Here is a 22,837-nt window from a genome sequence, read left to right on the forward strand (position 1 = left end):
AGCTGCTGAAGTATCAGGGTACCCAGGGACATGATAAATATATGAGGTTAATGCATCTGTCAGTTAACGGAGGAAAGCTGAGACATTCTGGAGACATAAAGTCAAGCTCCTCTCTCCCACCGCCTGCTGCTCCAAACTAAGAAAAGCAGGTTAACAGCATCAGTCCCAGCTCATTAGCTGCACTGACAGTCTCTTTTACACACTAAAGTTGCCGTTCCCCCGTATATCTATTTCATCACTGCTCCTTTATTCTGCCGGTTTTAATCTGAGACATCAAACGCTGCACCTTACAAAGAAGTCATAAAACCCTAAATTTCATTTAAAATGACTGTCGCTTCCAATCACCCAGCCAGGGAGCTCATTATGATTTTAGCGCTGCTCATTATAATCAAATGCTATCTGACCTTTTGTCCCATCCCACTGCTGTGAGAGGGCCTGTGGGCTGTTGATAAAGAGGGGAGTGACAAGGTTTTGATGCTGAATTGGAACTATCTGTGGGTGGTTGATGATGATATTACATAAAGGCTCATGTATACTCAGTGCAGATATAAAAAAGAAAGCATGGAGATGGAAAGGTCAGGCCAGGAAGTCAGATCTCTGGTTATGAAAGAAAAAAACTGCAGGAACAAAACAAAATCAAGAGCGCTGTTTCTAAGGACATGAAACTTAAGTCAGCTTCAGGTTAAGGGTCTGAAGACAAACTCTAGCCACAGTATGTGACTTCATCATCATAACAGACGAGACGATAGCAATCAAACAGAACAATGACTCTGAAGGGGGGGAACAGAGTGCCCCAATCACCTGCTTTCAGCACTGTATACCTTCAGCTAATAAGAAGCCAGTTAACCCTTCTCAGTGCTGTTTGATACGATGGCTAAGAGAAGTGAAAGCACAGAAAACCTGCTGCTGGTATTTTCTGGTACCGTTAGCATTAGCAGCGCTAGCTCTCAGTCGGTAGGGTTTGTATATCTGCTTCATGCCTGCCTGTTGGATTTGTAAAACACTCAGCCTGTCCAGTTTTCCCTAAAGCAGGGGTTCTCAACCTTTTCAGTCCGCGACCCCCATATAAAGGTGCCAGAGACCAGGGACCCCCGCTGAAGCTAAAGGTGGTTGGACACAGCCATGCACAATTAAAAACAGTCATGTGCAGACAAGGCCGCCCTGAGGAGGGGTAAATGGGAGATCTTTCTAGTGCCCAGCCAAACTGGAGGCCCATGGAGGTCAGCAAAATCATGGTCCATTGTAAAGTTAAGCTGTGATATCCATATTTTATATTTAACCTGAAAAAAAAGAAACATTCTTACCAGAGAAACAAATATCTGCATTTAATCATTTGTGTAGCAAATAGCCCTCTTAAAAATGTAAATCCCTTTTGTTGAAAAAAGAATTAAGATGGTTAAAAATAGCTCAAATGGGTTAATAATGACAAAAAATGGTGGAAAAGGTGGTGAAATTAGATTTTTAAAGTAGCAAAAAGGGGTTAGAAGTGGCAAAAATTGGATAAAAATGGAAAAAAAATTGCCAAAAAATGGCAAAAATGGGTTAAAGTGGCAAAAATGGGCATAAATAGTGGTGAAAGGGAGTTAAGAAGTGGCTGAAGTGACTTCAATTTGGCAAAAATGGGTGTAAATTTGGTGAAAAAAGGGTTAACTGAGAAAGAAAAAATGTCAGATATTGGCAGAAATTGGTTAAACTGGCAAGAAATAGCATATCAAGTAGTGAAATTTGGTTGAAATGGGAAACATTGGGTGTTAAAAGTGGTTAATAGTCATAATAATGGGTCAACAAAGGCAACTTTAGGCTTAAGTGGCAAGAACTGGTTAAGACATGGCAAAACAGGGAGAAAAAAAGTTTAAAATGGACAAAATAGGTGTTAAATGGCAAAAATGTGTTAAAATTGGTGGGAAAAAAATTACGATCAGGTGTTCAAATTCGGCAAAATTGGTGCAAAAGGGCAACAGTGTATTTTAAAAAATATTCTTGGTATTTTTAGGGCATCTGGAGACCCCCTGTTGGTGTCTCACAACCCCCAAGGGGGTCCCGAACCCTAGGACACCTAGGTGTTCAGACTCACCATGGACTCCACATGCGCAAGCCCCTTGATCCACTGACAGCCAGCTGATTCACTCTAAGCACACTATTGGCTAACTGCAATCATGCTGTCATATCTAAACTGCTCTAGCCTGGCAATGCTTAGTTGCAACCCTCCTCCACCCCAGCTACCCCTTTATCTGACTTCATTAAAGCAGCCCCTTCATCTGGATCGATGCAAGGGGCTCTGCAGGAATGAGTAAATTGTTATATTGATCACCTCCATGCCAGGTAAACCTTTTAATTATGGAAAAAAATCACCATTGGGGATCAAACTGAATGTATGTCGAATTCTTCTGATGATAACTGCAACGGAGAGGTTCATTTAGAGCTTTAAAGTACTAACTTTCTTGTTCTCATTCATTCCCTATGACAGTCCCTTCACATGGCATCAGAATCACATGACTGCAAAGAACCTACTGGAACTGTGTAGTGAATCAGGAATCAGACAGAATTGAAAATAGATCCTGAATCAACTGATGACCCCCTTAATCAGAATCAAACTGAATTATAAGATACTGAAAGATTCAGTTTTTGTTATGTTTCAGAGTGAGTGAGTTTTCACCAGGTAGTGAGAATGATAGAGAAAACTGGTGTACTGCCCCTTTACAAGCCCTTCACTAAAGCAGACTGAAAGCAGCACGTGAATCAACCGCGTTAATGAACACTTTACAGGTTTATAATTCATGCACACACCAGCAGGAGCCTCCCTCCCTATAGATTGAGACGTGTTTCATGTGTACCGACGCTGCAACAGGAGACCAAAATAGAAAAGAGATCAAAAGAATGGAGCATCATCAGCAGAGTTATCATGGCTGCAGAAGGAAAACATACAAACATCTTTAATCAAAAACAGAAAATAAAGAAAAATATCCAAAACTCATGAGGAAAGCAGGAAGAAGCCAAACTCGGAGTAAACACTGGCGAGGCGCTCCAAAGACAAAAAAAGTGCTCCAGATTCAGGAGGAACAATGAGGATTTATATTACGCTGTGTTACCTGGAGGCAAATAGCAGCTTGTAGTTTCCACTTAAAGTCAATGTGGGTCATACTATTTATTTGCTCTCTGCAGCCTTAAATGTGCTTTAAGTGTACAAATAAAAATCTGCACTGCTTTACCACTTTCTTAATCATTCCTATATGGTACAGGACAGCCACATCAAAAAGGAATGACTCAATCGGTCAGAGATTCACGCATTAAATTATCTGAAATCAGCCATTTAGGTGCGAATATTTAAGCTACTGTAGCAGGCCAACAGCTGGATAGCACACACCTCTACCTGCATTCACAGTGATGAAAATAAGGACACCACTGCAGCCTGGACGTCTCATTTCACTTTAAAAGGGGCAGATAGCTCAGTGGATAAGTCAAAGAATTTTTTTTTTTTACTCTTCAATAGAGCAGGCTCTTTTGTTGTGATTACACTAATGATCTAAAAGAGGACATTTGCTTTCAAGATAAAAGATTTTCCAAGTACCCTTAGCTTAGGACAGTGAACATTACAAAGTAAAAGCACAACAAAGAGGTGTTTCTGGATAAAATCTCTTATCTTAAGAAGTGACATTAAACGGTATAACTTTGCGGAGAAAGCAAACTGGACATTTTATAAAAGTGCAAATGCTGTCAAATTAAGTGTGATCAGTGAGTCATTTTGTACATGCACTCCTGCACATTTCTCAGTGCGTAACGGTGTTAAACATTGTGTTTGAAAGAGTTGAAGGCTGTCTTCTAGCTCTAAAGTCGACGTCAGACTACATGTTTTCAGCGTGATTATATCCAGATCTGATTGTTGAGGAGTTTTGGACCCATCGGCCCTGAAAGTTTGTGATTTCATCTCCTGCAGTGTCATGGTGAAATACTATAAAAAACACATCACACAACTCACAACCTCCTAACAGATTTGTCACTTCTTTTTGATGTAATACCCCATTTTGCTGCTTTTTTGCCCATTGAACTTGCTGTTCACATTTTTTTGCCACTTTTTCAGTCAGGTTTTATGCATTTTACTGATTTTTGCCCATTTTTCCACCGTTTTGCCATTTCATGTCCATTTTCACCACTTATTTTTGATATTGATATCCCATTTATCTGCATCTTGTCCATTTTACTTGCTTTTTACACAGTTTAACACTTTTGCCCATATTTGCCACTTTTTTATCTCTATTTTACCCATTTTGCTGATTTATGCCCATTTTTCCCCTTTTTTTGCATTTTCTGCCCATTTTAGTCACTTATTTTGACATTCATTTCCCAAGTTTGTTGCATCTTGTACCTTTTCACTTGCTTTTTGTTAAAATTTACCACTTTCTGCCCATATTTGCCACTTCTGTTTTTCTAGTTTTAACCAATTTTGCTAAATTTTAACCATTTTTTAACTGTTTTGCCATTTCATGTCCATTTTCGTCACGTATTTTTAAAATCTATATCCCAGCTATCTGCATCTTGTCAATTTTACTTAGTTTTTAATAATTTTTGCCACTTTTTTGCCCATATTTGCCACTCTTTGCTTTCAAAATTACACATATTTTGCTGATTTTTGCCTGTTTTCCCACTGTTTTGCCTTTTTGGATCCGTTTAGGTCACTACTTTTTGACAATGATATCCCATTTTGTTGATTTTTGCCCATTTTAGTTGCTTTTCAATCTTTTCTTGCCAATTTTTGCCCCTGCATGCTACCCCCTTATGCTGTATTTTACCCATTTTGCTGATTTTTTCCCATTTTAACACTGTTCTGCCATTTCATGTCCATTTTAGTCACTTATCTTAGACATTTAAATCCCATTTTTGCTGCTTTTAGTCCATCTTATTTGCTTTTCACTCGTTTTTGCCACTTCTGAGTTTAAGAATTAGCGTGTTGCTAGTAGAGCGGTGAAAATTACGGGACTTTCTTGGGAGAAATGGCAAAGCTAGAAGTGGGTGGGAGATGGTTCAAAAATACAGGGGAATCCCGGGTAAAACCAGGAGTGTTGGCAGGTTTGTGTCATGTGCTTTCCATGCACAGCAGTCATAGATGTAACCAAAACAAATGGCGTAGCTAAAGGAGAGTGATGAAGCTAGTGGTGTGAGATGGAGTAAACGTTTGTCCAGGTCTGGGCATCCCTGCCTTTATGATGCTGTTGAGACTACCATGACTGAAAAAAGAGGAATGCTGGAGAGAAACAGCAGATGCACTTCAGCAACCTGGTCAGTGACTGCCATGAGAATTAGCATTAAGCTAGTGTATCACTCATCATAATGTCTGGAGAGGCAAACAAACACAGTATAGTACAGTGTTAAGGTATGTCTGTCTACAGTCTTCTTCCTTCCAGTCGCCACATCAGTCAGAATGTTTGATCTCATGACTCATTTATTTCCTTCCTAACAATCTGAAAGCTTTTTACTGGATCAAATGAATGCATTTACTGCTTAGAAAAGGTAGAAGGCCCTGCACATCCAAAATTTTTTACTTGTCAAAGCGTAGAAACAGACACACTCACAGCAAAGACATTAAAGTCAGAGATAACCCACACAAGCACAGGTGGAGGAGTATATTTCTCTCTAAAACATCACAAATGTCTCTTCTGCTGCCATCGCCAAATCATCAATCATCTTTAGCCACCTGTTTGGAAATGCTGAATGTCTCCAAAGTAGATGGGGAGATTAACACTTTTCCTCCAGCATGACATTTTGAGGCTGGTGGGGAAATGATTTATGGCTCAGCTCAGGCCTTTGCTGGAGTCTCTCAGCGTCTTTAAAAGGAAGGGCCCTTAGAGTGTAATCAGGTAGCAGTTAACAGAGAACACTTGTCTGACCCTCAAATACACAGCGTGTCATGAAAGCTGCACCGAAAAACATCCCCCTTTCTATCCAGAAGCTCTTACTTTTGTTTGGTTTCTGTCTGCGTCATCCTGTATCCTTGAAGATGTGAGCCTCTGCAGGAAACCTGAACTCAGCCAAATGAGTCACACTGAGGAGGAGCGGCTGTTGCCTGAGACACACTCAGCTCCAGAGAACGTGAGCTACACTTTTACAAAGGGAGCGTTTGACAATAAATGTTACTAAGAACATTCTAAAATAGATAAAGTGATGACTGAGGTATTTTTTCCTCAAATAATTCTTAATTATCGAAGCTTGGAAGAGGAAACTCCATATAAGGCACTAAAAACACAGAAAGGCTGGCAGCCGAGCTACTGCTTTCTATGTGTCTTATGATATCTTATTATGTAGGCTGTATATGCAAAATATGGCTGGCATAGACATTCGTAACTGTTTTAGATTTCTACATTACAGTCCCCCTACTCTGCTCTTTTGGTCACTTGTCTTGAAACTATTCAATCAAACCAATTCTCCACAAGGTTTATCTACTTAGCAAGGCTGCAAATACAGGGTATAACGCAACGTAATGGTAACGTCAACGATGTGGAGGGACACGCTGAACTAAATCATCTGGAAAGTAATGTCAAACTTTATAGCTAAGTCATGATGTGCACCATCAGGATACCAGAGAATAAAGCAAAAAAACTGAGAAAGCTTTGCAGGAAAATGAATAGATTAATGGTTGTAAAGAAAGGCAAATATTTGTAAAAATGGCTTAAAATGGCAATAATGTATGAACAGTGGACAACATTTGCTATAGTGGCAAAAATTGGTGATAAAAATGGTGAAAAGTGGCAAAAATTTGGCAAGAAATGCTGAAAATGGATTGTTAAAACAGCAAATAGTAGTAAAAAATGTCACAAATGGGTGAAAAGGGGCAAAAAATGGAAGAAATAAGTGGTGAGAGGAGATGAAAGAGTAAAAGAAAATAGTTAAAAGTGGCAAAATAGATTACGATGTGCAAAAAGGGAGAAAGGTGAAAATGTGGGTTAATAAAGGGGGGAAAAGGCGGAAAAAATGGGGGTAGGAATGGTGATAGGTGGCGGTGGAATGGAGGTAGCTGTTAAAAAGTGGCAAAAATCATCTGAAAGTGTCAAAAGTTGACAGAAATAAGTGGTGAATAAAGAGTGGCACAAAAGGGAAAAAGCATCAAATATGGGCAAAGAAAAATTAAAAGTGGCAAAAAGTGACAGTAAACAGTGAAGAGTGGTTAAAGAGCGGAAAAACTTGGTTAGAATTAGCAAAAACAGGTCAAAATGGGCAAAAAAGGGAGAAAGCGGAAAATATGGGTTACTAAAGGGAAAAAAAGAAAAAAATGGGGGTAATAATGGTGAAAAGCTGTTAAAGTGGCAAAAATTGTCAAAAAGGGATAAAACAGCAAATATGGGCTAAGAAATGTTAGAAGTGACAATGGTGAAAAGTGGTTAAGAAGTGGCAAAAAAGGGTAAAAGAAGCAAACAATTGAAGAAATAAGTGGAGAGATGTGGTTAAAGAGTGGAAAGATTTGGTTAAATGTAGCAAAAACAGGTTAAAATGGGCAAAAAAGAGAGAAAGACAGAAATATGAGTTATGAAAGGAAAAGAGTGGAAAAACTGGGGTTAAAAGTGGTGAAAAGTTGTTAAAAATGGCAAAAATCTGCTGAAAGTGGCAAAAATTGGCAGAAATAAGTGGTGAAAAGTGGTTAAAGAGGGGCAAAATTTGGTTTCAAGAGGCTCAAAAGAAAAAAATGAGAAAATATGGGCTAAAATAGGTTAAAAGTTAGAAAAAGTGACATTAAAATGGTGAAAAGTGGTTATAAAGTGGCAAAAATTGGTTAAAAAGGGCAAAAAATGGAAGAAATAAGTAATGAAAAGTAGTTGAAGAGTGGGAAAAAGTTGTCAAAAGTGGCAAGATCAGGTTAAAATGGGCAAAAAAGGGAGAAAGATGCAAACAAGGGTTATGCAAGGAAAAATGGGGGTAGAAATGGTGAAAAGCTGTTAAAAGCTGAAAGTGGCTAAAATTGGTAAGATAAGTGGTGAAAAGTGGTGAAAGAGCAGGGAAAATTGGTTAGAAGTGACAAATATTGGCTAAGAAAGGTTAAAAGTGAGAAAAAAGTGATGGTTAAAATGTTGGAAAATGGTTAAAAGTAGCACAAATAACTGATTTAAACATCAGAACCCAATAATAGCTTGACACACTTTTCAGCTCCAAAATGAACTGTTAGCCAGGATGCTAGCACCAATGCTACTGATCCAACACACATGCACTGATATTATTAATAAATCAAAACCAGCAAAGGCCCATCAACTTGGTTTGCCAGGGGCCCCTCCTGCACTTTACAGAGTAATATTGGTTACATGGGTATACACACTCAGGAGTCACTTTATTAGGTACAGCTTGCTAGTACTGGGTTGGACAAAGTAAATGCATCAAACTTAGTAAAACTATATCTTACAAAGTCTTACAAAGTCAATCCTGCCTGACTGGAGGGATCCTTGGTAATCGCCAATATTCACGTGGAAGCTTCAGAATATGTCTGGTTTAATTAAGCTGTAAGTTCTGGATCCTTCCTGTCTACGGAGCATGCTGCTGTCACCCTGGGCTGTGACAGTGTCAGTGACAAGCAATCTGTCACCCACTTTAGGTTCAGCCTTAAATATTTCAACAGCCTGAAGAAAAAGTGCTGAAGAGGCTATGTGTGAATTCCACTACTTCGCAATTAAAGCAGCCCAGAAGTCACCGAGACGGCAGGGCTATTGACTCCCACACTTCGGCAGAAGGTGCACGGATCAGCTTTAAAGAAGCTGATTTTTTTCCAACACCAACCTGAAGCTACAAACACAATCTGTAGAAAACATTCACCAGACAGTGTGCACAAAGGCACAAGGAACAATGAGGATATCCTTTTGTGCAAATCCACCAGCTTTGAAAGGCAGTAAATATATTTTCATTGGAGCTTTCAGGGCACTCTGACATTCTGTCTGTACCTCTTTCAGTAAATACCAACATTTGAGCATCAACAAAAGACATGCAAACAAAGAATTCACAGGACGGAAGTCTCCTTCTTACCTGTGACGGACAGCTCAGTCGTCCTCCGCACCACAAAGTTCCCAAACTGTAATTCGCAGGTGTAATTCCCAATGTCATCTTCCCGTACTTCCTTGATGGACAGAGTGTCCCTCCTCCGTTCGATGGTTTGTCTCCACTGCTTTGGCTTGCATTCCTTCACAGAGAAAAAACAAGACTACAGTAAATCTATCACCTTTAGATTTAGATTTGTTTTTATCTAATTATCTTCAAAATGTTCAATAATACTGTACATCCTAAACTGCCACGATGATCTCCTGAGGAATCTCATGTCGACTGCTTGAACCTGAGATCTCGTTTTATTGGTCATCACCAAGAGTTCATGACCATAGGTGAGGATTGGGACATAGTTCAATCGGGAAATCCAGAGCTTTGCCTCTCGGCTCAACTCCCTCTTAATCACGACGGTAGGGTACAGGGCCTGCAAAACTGCTGCACCAATCTACCTTTCAACCTCATGGTCCATTTTACCCTCACTCGTGGACAAGATCCCAGGATACTTGAACTCCTTCACTTAGGGGCAAAGACTCACTCCCCATCCAGAGGGAGCAATCCACTGGTTTCTGGCTGAGAACCATGGCCTCAGACTCCCAATTCTCCCCTTAACCCTCAATCTTACCCTCAAGCTCAACCCTCAGTCTTAACTCACCCCTCAAAACCAAGTGTAAGGGCCATCTCGTGACTTAAAAATGGGACACCTCTTAAGAGCAGTTACGATTTCAGACTGTAGAGGGCAGTAATGTGCCAAACACCACGACCACGTACATATTCAGCTGAAAGTCACCGTATAACATGGCCATTAGCTAACACCAAACACCAGTTGTAACTCGTAGGCTTGTCCGCGACGGCACGGTTACCGGCTTACGATCGTACAAATAAAAGTAAACGTCACACTACAAAAAGGCAAATAATCCATAAAATAACATTAAACTAAGATGTTGGAGCGGTTTTTGTAATTTTTAGATCTCTTTAAACAAAGAAAATTATACTTGTAGCTCGATTTATTCTCCGCATTCGCTGCCATCTTTCTTTGAGTGATAACCCTCAATACCAAGGGAGCTCCAGTAACATCTCAAAATTCCCTCAACTCAACTCCCGGGAGAATTGGGACAGCCCTTGCGTGGATCATGCATTTTGAGACTGAGGGTTAACATTGAGGGTTGGGGGGGAATTGGGATTCAGCCTTGGAGGTGCTTCACACTCAGCTGCAAACTGTCCAAGTACCTGCTGGAGGTCCTCGGCTGAGGACGCCAACAGAACCACATCATCTGCAAACAGCAGAGATGATATTCCAAGATCCCAAAACCGGAAACCCTCCTCCCCCCTGACTGCACCTTGAAATTGGAGACAAGGGCCAGCCCTGGCGGAGGCCAACACGCACCGGAAACGTGTCCGACCTTGTGCTAAGGATGTGGACACAACTCTCACTTTGGTCAGACACCTGATGGCTCTCTCACAGTACCCCCCACATAACCCCCCGAGGGACAGCCTTCTTCAGGTCCACAAAACACATGTCGACTGGATGAGCAAACTCCCATGCTCCCTCAAAAAATCCTGCAAGAGTAACTGTCCCACGACCAGAGATCCCTCCAGGAATGAATGGATCACAAATTCATTTGAACCAGTTACTCTCAAAAATCTTCTTTCTGCCTTTACACATGCAGGTAAGTAAAAAGTATGGACTTTTAGAAACAGCCTAGCCTGTTTAGATTTTGGGCCACTGAACACCCAAGGCTAGGGAAACTGGGGCACTGTGGGTTTGCTTTTGGAGCTGCAGTCCAAGACAGGCCTCCCAGAATTCAATCAGCTCCCACTGACAGAGAGGGAGCCAATAACTGGAGGGTGTGGAGCCCACAGTCATTATCTGCTATTTTAATTTGATTCAGAGGGAAACCGAAGACGCGATGTGACCACTTAATCCAGCACACTTTTCACGGTTGATGAATTGGCCCCCGAGCTTCACCTATCAGCTCTGTGGGGGGGGGGGGGGGGCTGTCGGACACTGGAGGTTTAAACGTGGGCGTCACAACTCCCGGCGAGGAGGAAACGAGAGCTGTGTTTGTGTGCCAGACACAGATTAAGTTTTGGCTGTTATATTTTTATTTTGTTGATGCTTGAAGAGTCACAGAGAGGACAGGTTTTGAAGCTAATTAGATCTGATGATAGCTGACCTTAATGAAGTTGTTCTTGGTATTAATACAGTAACACCCTTTGAAGCTGCTTTTTGATTTTAACTCAAAGCTTCAGCTTCTAATTTTGTGCATGATGGGTTTCAGATGACAGACAAAAGCCTTTGTTTAGATGACATCTTAAGAAATTAAATCATGGGTGTGCTTTCTGCAAACCACAAGGGTGTCTTACCTTATACCAGACTATCTCAGGCTCCACTCCTGGCTGTATATAATCCTCAATGCTCTGGCAGGTGATGTCTTTGCTTTTGCTCAGCTCGGCCTTCTCAAAGAACCTCATTTTGGAGTTGTAGCAGAGGTCGGTGTCGTTCTCCGCCACCGTTAGGGACATGGAAACCTTCATGCAGTATGTGGAGTTCCTGAAATAATAAAAGAAAGTTAATGAATCAGATGCAAGATTAAATGAGCTTGTGTGTCATTTTGAAGTCATGCCAGATGCAGCGGGGGAAAAGCTGCCAGTGGTCCAATCTCCGGCTTCACATAAAATCAGAGACTGTGCGATCAGAATCTCTGCAAGGCTCATTCATTAGATTTCATGTGAAACATTTAATTCAGCAGAGGGAGATAGGGAGAAACGTGGTGGAAAGCAATAAATCACTCACACAATTTGAGGAAAATGTTCCTTTAATGGTGAATCATAATCTCAAATATGCTGCTTAATCTTGATAAAACAGACTCATCCAAGTAAAGAAACTAAAAGGCAGAATTCTGCCTCTTTTAACTATTCATGAAAAACTTTACATTTCTGTGAAGAACTTTCAGTTTGCATCGACTTTGGTGAAAATCCAGCTCCTTTCTCTAATCAACAGTCATCGCTAAAGGCTGTTTCCACAGTGGACTGTAAGCTGTTGGGGTACTCAAAAAAGTAATGCATTACTTTAGTTACTCCTGAATATTTCTAATACTAGTTACATTTCATTTGGAATATTCTCCCTAACATCACCTTTTCTCGAAGTTGCTTCTTTTGTCTCCATGGTGTAATGGTAGCCAGGAATACCGATTAACCAGTGACTGGACCTTCCAGACACACGTGTCTTTATACTACAATCACTGCACTCAGGTGATCATTATTTCACTAACTGTGAGGAGGCCCGCCCACAGACAAAGCTGGGCCCCTGAAAGACTGAGAGAGTGGTCCGTCCCCAGCTCTAATATATTATTATTTATGCCAGTGCATTGGTGCTAGCATCCTGGCTAACAGTTACGTGAAGTGTGTCAATTATCACTGGATTCTGATGTTGAAATTATTTATTTGCTGTACTTTTAAACCACTTTTTCCAACCATTATTGCCACATCTTTGAGCCACTTTTATCAAGTTTTTTGCCACTTTTTGCTACTTAAGCCGCCTTTTGCAGTTTATTGCAGACTTGTACCACCTTTTAAAACTATTATTATCCAGTTAATCCTATTTTTGCCCTGTTCACCAATTTCTGCCACTTTATGTCCCTTTTTCCTGTTCACTTGCCCATTTCTGCAACATCTTTTTACAAATTTTGCCCCCTTTAGCCATCTTTTGACCATTTCTGCTGCATGTGACCCATTTTTGCTACCGTTCTCCCAATTTTTTGTTAACTTTTGTCAGTTTTTGCTAATATTTTCACATTTTTTACCCATTTTCTGTCATTTTTTGCTCTTTATTGTTACTTTATATCCATTTTCGCCCACTGAAGCCACTTTATTTTTAGCCTATTTTGGGAACTTAACCAATTTTTGCCACTTCTTGCTGCTTTTCACCCATTATGTGCCACTTTTTCGGAACTTTTTCCCCCATTGTATCTCCTTTTTGCCCTCTAATCGCCCATTTCTGTCACTTTTACTTTTTCCACCACTTTTTGCCAAGTTTTGCCATTTTTTTCCACATTTAGCCCATTTCTGCAGCATTTTTTTTTTTTCGCAAAATTTTCCCCCTTTTGCCATCTTTTGCCACTTTTTGACATTTTTTACCACATGTAACCTATTTTTGCTGCTGTTCTCCAACTGTTTCCCTGCTTTTGTCCATTTTTTGGTCAATATTTTGACACTTTCTACCTATTCTCTGCCAATTTTTGCTCTCTTTATTTTCCTATTTTTGCCCTTTAACTCATTTTTTGCCACCGTGCCTATTTTCTAATGTCCTCAACTTCTTTTGAACCCTGTCTCCCATTTTTCCCTCTTTCTGCCTTTTGTTGGGCGATTTACATTTTGAAAAAGGCCAAACTGTGCTACAGCATAAAAAAAGACAAAAACCTTTTTATGCTTTAATAAGAATGGTAATTACTCAGGTTAAAAATGCATATTATTAACACAGCTTAGCTTTACAATGGACCATGACTTTGCTGACCTGCATGGGCCCCCAGTATGGATGGGCCCCAGAAAGCCCTCCTCTCTTTCCCCCCTTATGGGCGGCCTTGACTGTGAGACTACTAGCACACATTGGCTGGACCAATCATGTAGTGCTGGTGATGCTGTGGACTACTGTGGTACAGCTACAGCGTAGAATCAAGCAGAACTATTAACCAGGCTTTGCTACATAAAAGTAAAGTCAGATGATTGATGTGTTGGCGCATGAAAAGCAACATTTGACTTTTGCAGGTAACAATGATGTGATTACTGAAGTTAGAAATGATAATGTCTTACATTATACAAATGGAATTTGTCTGTTAATCAGCTCATCTCACACCTAACCTCTTGCAGTGTTGCTAAAAACACAACAGAGGAATAATCTCTCATGTCAGTAATGGTTTTCTCTGGTCATTCAGAGTCGTCAGTGTCTGTGTCATCAGCGGTACAACACTCCTAAAAGGAGCCTTAAAGTGTAAAAATAGCATACAGGAGTGCAAAAGGAGCCGGGACATTGGAGGTAATATGGAACGACAGCTCTGAATGTCAACAGCTCTTGAAGATTGATTGAGCCTTTTGTTTTCACGTGTTAAGCAGATACAGTGCGAGCTAGCAGAAAATTACTTGCTACAATTGATGTTGTGTAACTGCTGTGGTCATATACATAAAGAAGAGAATTTATAACACACGGGAGAGGGTGCATAAAATGTGAGATTACTTGTAATGTTTGGAGACTTCATGCTTGCCTGGGCATGCAGGTACTGGTGAATATTCATCCACGCTGGAATGAACATTTCGTTTAACTGCTTAGTGTTTCAGTGCTCCTTCAGTGTATTTGTTTAGCTTCTCTATTGGGGATGTCTGTCTTCTAAATACTGAACATGCTGGGGTTGTCATGTCTGTAAAGACCCCTGCAGTGATCCTGATCAGGACTCCACAGAGACAAGCAAGGGTGTAACTGGGGGTGGGGTATGATTTAACGGAGGAGAGTGGATGAGAAGAAAGCAGGGACAGAGAGCAAGATGAGGATGGTGGAGGAGAAGAAAGCAGGGACAGAGAGCAAGATGAGGATTATAGAGGAGATGAAAAGAGATTATAGTTGAAACATACAGTAAAATTAACATATATTTTTAGAATAAAGCAGCGTTTTTTGCTTGGTTGACTGGATAAGGGGGTACTGAGTAATTTTCTTTCCTGGGGCACAAACCCCCTAGCTACTCCCCTGTTCACAGGGGAGAAAGAGACACTGTGGCTAACATTTAGAGCTATCTGTTTTGGTCATTATTGGCACAGCGATTTTAAGATTGCATCTGATGCTTGAGTAATTCTTAACAGAATGCAGGAATCAATGAACACATTGATTGGCTGTGAAAGTTGTGCTGTTTGAAAGAGGGGAACAGAAGCAGAGGTCTGTGATGTTCAATGAATTCAATAAGAGCACCTTTTCTTCCCCCAAACTGGCTAATAAGACTGTCACATTGACAAGAACTCCAGCATGACTGCAGCAAATCCCTCCTGGTTAAAAGACCAAACAAATTGGCAGTGTTTAGCAAAATCTCATTGCTAATTTTCCAACTAAAGCTGGTTACACAAATTGAGCTGAACCAACAAACAATTACAAACATGTTAAATCCTTACATAATTGTGCAGCATTAACTGCCTCATGGATTAGCAGAACACACGCTGGTCTTTGCTACAATGTCGACAAACAATCCCTCGCCCTTCGGACTGGCCGGTGCTCTCCGCTTACACCGAGCGGGCCTTTTTCATGAAGGCGGGATGCAAATGTGACATGATGTGGAGATTATCCCAGACAACTTCTACCAGATGGACACCTGTGCAAATGAGATCCCACGGGTGCGCTCTCTCGCCTGTTAAATATTCTGGGCAGTGCTGATAAACTCACACGCAGGAGGAGAGAAAGAGGGAATTGTGTCATCTGTTCCACATGAGTGATCGATGGCGTGGGGCAACACTTTGTCCTACCATGTCTTTCCAGTATTTCACATCCATCATGGCGCCTTTTGAGCCTGAAGAGCCTGGTGATCTCTTGGCTTTTCACTCTGCAGGTGTAATAATCATGAAGGCAGGAAAATGATCCCAACTGCTGCACACTCCTGAGACCTGACTGTTTATTACGAGGTGAGAATTACCGCTCTGTGCACTGCATATGCAGTGATAACAAGCTGGGTGATACCATGGCGTTAATGGGCCAGGGTGTCTGTCAAACATGTCAAACTGAAGGGGATATGCAATGTCGTGGCAATGATAGATAGCATCCTGCATACATCAACAGGGAGAAGTGTCAGGCTGACAGTTACTGTTCACAGCTGGAGGGCAGGCGGAGGACTTGAGCTGCAATACGCAGCAAATGCAGAGACATTATGTGCAATGGTCATTTAGGAGTTAAACAGTGAGCTGAGAGGATTATAATTGGCATAGTGCTGGAAAAAGCTGCAGTCTCTCCTTATGGCGGGATACTCGTGGGGTTTATCCTGAGTTAATCTCACAGGTTGATTTAGAATAATGAATGCAGAAGAGCTTGGTGCCTCATAACCGAAAACATTTACCATCTCTGAAACCAAACACAGCGAACTCTTCATCACTCGCTCTGATATTAAATAAAAGACAGCAGAATTGATTCGAATCTCTGGAGAATGCACTGCACCTGTGGGGAAATTAATGAACTAATTTAATGAATCTGTTAATTAAAATAACTCTAGAAATTGGAAGATGAAATAATTGCTGATAAGTCATTACAGCTAACTTTCAATGAGCAATAATGATCTGAGGGAATTGTTGGAGGAAAGCTCACAAGGAGAGGCAGGAAGTTCAGAGGTGGATGTAAGGTTAGCTGGAGATAATGTCATCACAGTAGAGTAAAAATAACCAAGCAGATTTTAACCCTTCAGAGACGCTGCACTGAAAAACATCAGTCTTGTATTTTAATCAGGGGTGTCAAACTCAGTCACAGTAGGGACCGGATTCAGAGTTAAGGTCTAACAGGGTCAATATTGAGCCATCAAACCTCATTTTCACCTGTGATGAATTATGGGAATAAACTTAGCACTGATGATAAATGATTCTGAGATTTAAAAAAAGTTAAAATGATAAATGAAAGGTTCAAAATCTGACAAAAAAGTCAAACTTGTTAGTTCAAAAGGGCAAAACAATCAATTAAAATAAAAAGAAATGCCTTTAAAGGGCAAATTAATGACAAAGAAAGTCAAAATCATGAATTTTCAAGACTAAAATATGAGATACAATTCTAAATCTTGAGTTTTCAAGGTCAAAATATGAGGTAAAAGTCAAAATTGTGACTTTTAAAGGTCAAAATCTAAAATACAATTCTAAATCAAATGTTTTGAAGGTTCAAATATGAAATAAAATTCTAAATCATGTGTTTTGAAAGTATAAATCTGAAAAAGAATTCTAAAACAAGCATTTTAAAGGTTCAAAACATGAAATAAAATTCTAAATCAAGTGTTTTGAAGGTCAAAATCTGAAATAAATTCCAAATTAAGTGTTTTGAAGGTCAAAATCTGAAATAAATTCCAAATCAAGTGTTTAGAGGCTCAAATATGACATAAAATTCCAAATCAAGTGTTTTAAAGGTCAAAATCTGAAATAAAATTCTAAATCAAGCATTTTAGAGGTCAAAACATGAATTAAAAATCCAAAACAAGTTTTTTTCAAGGTCAAAATCTGAAATAAAATTCTAACTCAAGTGTTATAAAGGTCAAAACATGAAATTAAGTTCTAAATCAAGCAGTTTCAAGGTCAAAACATGAAATTAAAATTCTAAATTGTGAGTTTTAAAGCTCAAAAATCAGGAAAAAGTTTTAATCATTGGTGCAAAAATGTCCTGTTTTAGTATGATGCAAACACCATAATGTAAGGTCCTACAACAAAAAGTTTGGTCAAAGCAAGCGTGATGATCACTACAAAAGAAGTCAAGAAAAAGTCAAGGCGTACAGTTGAAATTCATTAAAAGCTGCACTCTTTTAAGCTGTAACATACAGAAATGAGCATTTTAACCCCTGATGATATCTTGTCCTATAAAAGGAGGCCAGCTCTTATTTGTCTGTGCGGGCCAGGATCCAGGCTATAATACTGAGAAATAACTAATCGACTGTGACTTGCATCCATGAGTTACATCTGAAAAGACACATTTCAAAATGCTATGGTAACAAATAATGTTAGTTCATTATAACCATTTTTGTTCAAACCTACATTGTCGGAGTCCTTGGACTTTTGGAGCTGTTGTGACTCCAGGAGAACAGCTCAGTGTGTACAGGCAGCAACGTGAGGAACTGATGACACAGGCGCCCACATTGGCTTCCTGAATGGTATTATCAGTCACAATGTGTTTCTCCCTGATTCACACGGCCTCTCCTGGGTGACCTTATTCTACAAGAATAGACACACCCTGACTTTGTTGGGATCCCAATATTCCTAATGCTACTATGGCCCAAATTACCAGGAAGTGAGCTTCCATTCGGCTGGTTCTGGACTCCTGTGTGTGTGAATGTTCAAGTGGTATTTGGTTCAAGGAGATGGGTTTGGACTTACTGCAGAAATAAATGTAGAAAAGGGTGAAAATGTGGTTTCACAACAGATATATGGGATGCTGGTGGTGTAATGTTTTGTTTGCACTCAGTGGAAAGTAGCCTCACAGTCAGTGAAATGTGGATCACCTGAGTGCAGTGAATGTGTCTCAAGTGACTGTAGTATAAAGACACCTGTGTCTGGAAGGTCCAGTCACTGATTAATCAGTATTCATGGCTACCAGTACACTATGAAGACAAAAGAACACTCCAAACAACTCAGAGAAAAGTCTACTATAAAGTCAGGGGAAAGATGGCAGACACCAAACACTGCACATCACCACAAACACACCATCCCTGCTGTGAAGCACAGTGGTGGCAGCATCATGCTGCGGGGATGCTTCTTAGCAGATGGCCCCAGAATGCTTGAAAAGGTAGAGGGTAAAATGAATGCAGCAAAATATAGGAAAATCTGTTTTCACTTTTGGATTTAAGAGGCTTTTGGAATATTTTTGTGTCAAAAAATCCAAATTATATCAACCACAGCTGATTGTGATACTTCTATGGCAACCTATCCACGCATACTATCTGACCCTGAAGGCTGGAGCTGGACACTGCTGGCTTCCACTCCACCTATTATGTTGGGGAACAGTTGGCTATGGAAACACAAGCAAGATCAGGGTTTAATATATGAAACCGTACCGAAGGTTACTAATCCAAACCAGACTGAAACACACCTTAATAAAGAAAAAAGCCAACAAAATCTACCATAGAACGGATTTATAGTCTTACTTGGCCTCATTAGCATGGATACATTAATGACAATTCACACTGAAAACAATAAAAAATTGGTTCAAAAGCAATCCCTACATAGCAGCATGAATCTGAATATGAGGGTGTCACAAGCTTTATGCTATAAAGGAGGTAGCTGGGGTGGAGGAGGTGAAGCTTTATGCTATAAAGGAGGTAGCTGGGGTGGAGGAGGTGAAGCTTTATGCTATAAAGGAGGTAGCTGGGGTGGAGGAGGTGAAGCTTTATGCTATAAAGGAGGTAGCTGGAGCAGAGAAGGTGAAGCTTTATGCTATAAAGGAGGTAGCTGGGGTGGAGGAGGTGAAGCTTTATGCTATAAAGGAGGTAGCTGGAGCAGAGAAGGTGAAGCTTTATGCTATAAAGGAGGTAGCTGGGGTGGAGGAGGTGAAGCTTTATGCTAAAAGGGGGAGGATGGGGTGGAGGAGGTGAAACTTTATGCTATAAAGGGGGAGGCTGGGGTGGAGGAGGTGAAACTTTATGCTATAAAGGAGATAGCTGGGGTGTGAGACGTTAAGCTCTGCCAGCAGCAGGAGTGACTTGCTCCATTAATGCAAGCAAGGATGAGTGAGAAGCATTTAAACACACCACTGTGTTGTGAGAAAGAGCTGCAATTGGCTGTGGGAGCTAATAGGACTTGCTTTTATCTACTAACTATCTTCCATAGAAGGTAAAAGGCCAAAGTTTAAGATTCAGATCATTTTCACTTATATGAAATCTTTGCTGCTTGCAAGGAAGCTTCTGGGTGTTTTTATTTTTTTTCTCTGCATTTGTAAAGAATGAAATCAAACATTCCAGATTTGAACACTGCTCAGCCTGTTCCTGCAAGGAGGAAAGACATGAATGAAACAAGGTACGACTTTGTATTGTAAGCACAAGTTCAAGTGCATTACTTCAACAGTGGCCCGTGTTTGACTGAAATCACTTTTGATACTCATCTCACTGCTACTAGCATCAGCATATACCTGAGATCAGATCTGATTGCCCACCATGCGTATGTCAAGATGTGAAGGTTAGATGTTTCTTGAAAGCGCATATACGCAGCAGTTAATGCAGTCTGGCACCATTGGACGTGCCATGTCCCTTTAGAGACAAATTTAACAATGGCTTAAGACAGGCAGGAAAAAGACTGGTCAGCTTTAAATAGCGGCTGACACCGAGGCAGGTCCAGGTCTAATGTGGCACATGGCTAAGGAAAGCCTGAGTGGCTAGTTCAGACATGTTTGTAACGGTTTGTCTGAGCCTGCAGGTGGGTGATGAGGTGGTAGGGTGCAAGTGTAGTACTGGTAAAAGAAAGGAGAATGACGTATGTCAGATATGAATCACTGCAGCTCCAGCTGCCTGAACTTGCTCCATAGAGGACGGCTGGACTCTAAGATGGACCTAGGCCATGTTAGAGCCGGCCCAGTTATCCTAAATCAGTATTTTACGGCCCCTTAATAATTTATGGTCAGAGCGAAGGTCACAATGAGCGGTGGGAAGACTGGAGTGTCTACCTGTAGCGCCCGCTCATATCTCACCTGTCAGCTCCAGCACCCAGCCCGGGATGATTAAGCACCCCGGCTCCCCAAATCTGACTGCAGGCCAACTTGCTCCTACTTAGCCTCTGTCTAAGAGTGTGGCACTTGTCTCCCATGCTGGAACAATAGACTCCTGCTTCAATTATAATTCATCCCCCTCTTCTCTCGCTCTGTCTGCTCGTGGTTTGTCTCTGTCCCTGCCTCTGCCGCCCTTTTCTCTCCTGTCTTGTAGTACACAATTTCCCAGGGAGGAACACACACCTCTGCAGATAATTTAGTTTCACCACGCTGTGAAAAACACACGCCCGCTCCTGTCTACACACTTTTATTCACAGATATGAACCAACCTCAAAATAAAGCAGCGCCTTTGCCTTATCTTTTATGCCTACGTTTTTATTCTGCTTTATTCCCTCTGCTAAGTGTCTCTTTGTTAAGAAATAAAGTTTCTTAAGTCCACCATTTATTCTTTTCTGAATGCAAATAATGCAGAGAATATAAATAAAGCTGCAAAAGCAATCATCTCGCGCCCTGAACCACCATCAACGAAACGTATTCTCCAACAAGTGGAAAGATTCCTCCGAGCCTTCCCTTGAGTTGTGTCTCAAAGTGACAGCAGCCCTTCTTCTGTGCATTATTCATTCATTTCCTCCTTGATGCCTTCAGGGAGCTCATTTTCCATTCCGTGACACCCTCAACTCATCGCCATGCTGGCAACCTGATTCCATAACAAGCATAAACAATTTGTCTCCACTGTATTCTGTTCCAGCTCTGTCATGACCTTATTCATTGGTCCCCAGGCCATCTGGGTGTAATGTACGAGCAGCCATACTGCCGTGCATATCAAACGAAAATTGTCTCATACTAGAAGCAGTGCTTCTGCAAACAGCTTTTCCTGTGACAGTGCAGAAGCCCATATGGGCCAGATCAGTGACCAGCGTGTACGGTGGCTCAGTCAGTCCAAACATTAAGGGTCTGTGGTCTTTAAGTTCTGAATGCTGTCGAGGATTTGGAGGCTGTTTCTGTATTTGCAGGTTTGGGAACCTCTAGTTCGGTTAATCTGGTCCGAATCAAGCACCAGTGTCACGCTGAGGTCAGCTTTGGTCCGTGTTCACAAGGGGGCATTTACAAGTAAGCCCAAACCTGTGATAGGCAGGCAAATGCTCTCTGATTGGTCGGTTTCCCTAATCCCTATTACAACACTTTTAATGCATAAACCAAACTGAACAGCTACTTGAGTCCCATGCCTATAAAAAACATTATTCGACGTAAAACGGTGTATGAAAAAAAAGAGAAAGGCAAAGGTACAAGACTGTGTAGGAACTACATATCCCACAATCCATTGCAATTTATTCTGTCCATTGATAATGATAGCATTTCAAGCTTTCAAACCATGTAATAACCCTTCTTCCACACTCATCTTTATTAGGGCCCGAGCAGCAAGGGTGCGAGGACCCTATTGAAATTGGTTTGGTTTGTCATTGTTATTTTTATGCGTTCTGAACCTTTTTGGGCCCCTTGTCATCCTCAAAAACTGAAGAAATTTGGCACACACCCACACAAGGGTGTGCAAATGTGTGGTTGATGTAGATTTCACAGGAATTGCCCAATTTTCCCGACTTTCCGTGCTTCTATGGAACAGCCCCAAAAGGGACTTTGACCTAGAGTTATGAATTTTGGTGTGTAGATTTGGTTCAGGGAGCTCTACAAGAGTCTGCAGGAGCAAATCTCTATCTCCAACAGAAAATCTGCCATTTAGGATAAATTAACCCAAAATGAGGTGTTTTTGGCCTGTTCCAGGAGTCATATGTGGACAAACTCCTCCTAGAAATTTCATCCGATCGACTTGTATTTCGGCATACAGCTAGATGAGACATGGCTGTTGACAAGTTATTCAGGACTTTCTCACTAGTCGAAAGGCGTGGTCGTGGTGAACGATCAAATTAGCATAATTTGACAAACAGGAAGTTGTTAATAACTTAGCTGTGCATTGTCCAACCTGACTCAAACTTCATGTGTTTATGGAAGGTCCTTGCTTGCACATGTTCATATAATCATATCTTCTATAGCTCATATCGCCTCCTAGTTTTGGCCATTACATTGTGAAATGATGATATTGTAATGTGTCGTAGTGTGAATATTTATCGCTTCAGGCTGTGGTGGGATTTTTTGTCATTAACAGTTGACAGCCTTTGTTTGCAGGCATGGTGGACATTTCCATGGTAACTGGAGTCCCCCCCAATCAGAGACATCGCAGTGACACTTGAGGATTGTGGGTATTAGGGGCACAGGTGGCCTGGGTTTGAATCCAGCCTCTGGCTCCTTTCCCGCATGATTTTCATCCCAATCTATCCATTTACCTCCTCTATAAATAATGGCACAAAAGCCCCCCCCCAAAAAATAAATAAAATAAAAAAAGCCAAACATTCAACTTTCTATGCTCTT

General features: G+C 40.9%; 1 protein-coding gene across 5 annotated transcripts in view; it reads right to left on the minus strand.

Moving 5' to 3' along the window:
* LOC121506478 (interleukin-1 receptor accessory protein-like 1) overlaps positions 1 to 22,837 on the minus strand; it is a 555,282-nt gene that overhangs the window by 235,791 nt on the left and 296,654 nt on the right. For all 5 annotated transcript variants that reach the window (XM_041782309.1, XM_041782312.1, XM_041782308.1 and 2 more), the window contains 2 exons: positions 11,374 to 11,560; positions 8,995 to 9,148 (listed from right to left, as the gene is read on the minus strand). In XM_041782309.1, the coding sequence (XP_041638243.1) occupies positions 8,995 to 9,148; positions 11,374 to 11,560 (341 nt within the window). The remainder of the gene's footprint in view (positions 1 to 8,994; positions 9,149 to 11,373; positions 11,561 to 22,837) is intronic.

This window comes from Cheilinus undulatus, linkage group 24 (genome assembly GCF_018320785.1).
Source record: "Cheilinus undulatus linkage group 24, ASM1832078v1, whole genome shotgun sequence".
Taxonomy (NCBI): Eukaryota; Metazoa; Chordata; class Actinopteri; order Labriformes; family Labridae; genus Cheilinus; species Cheilinus undulatus.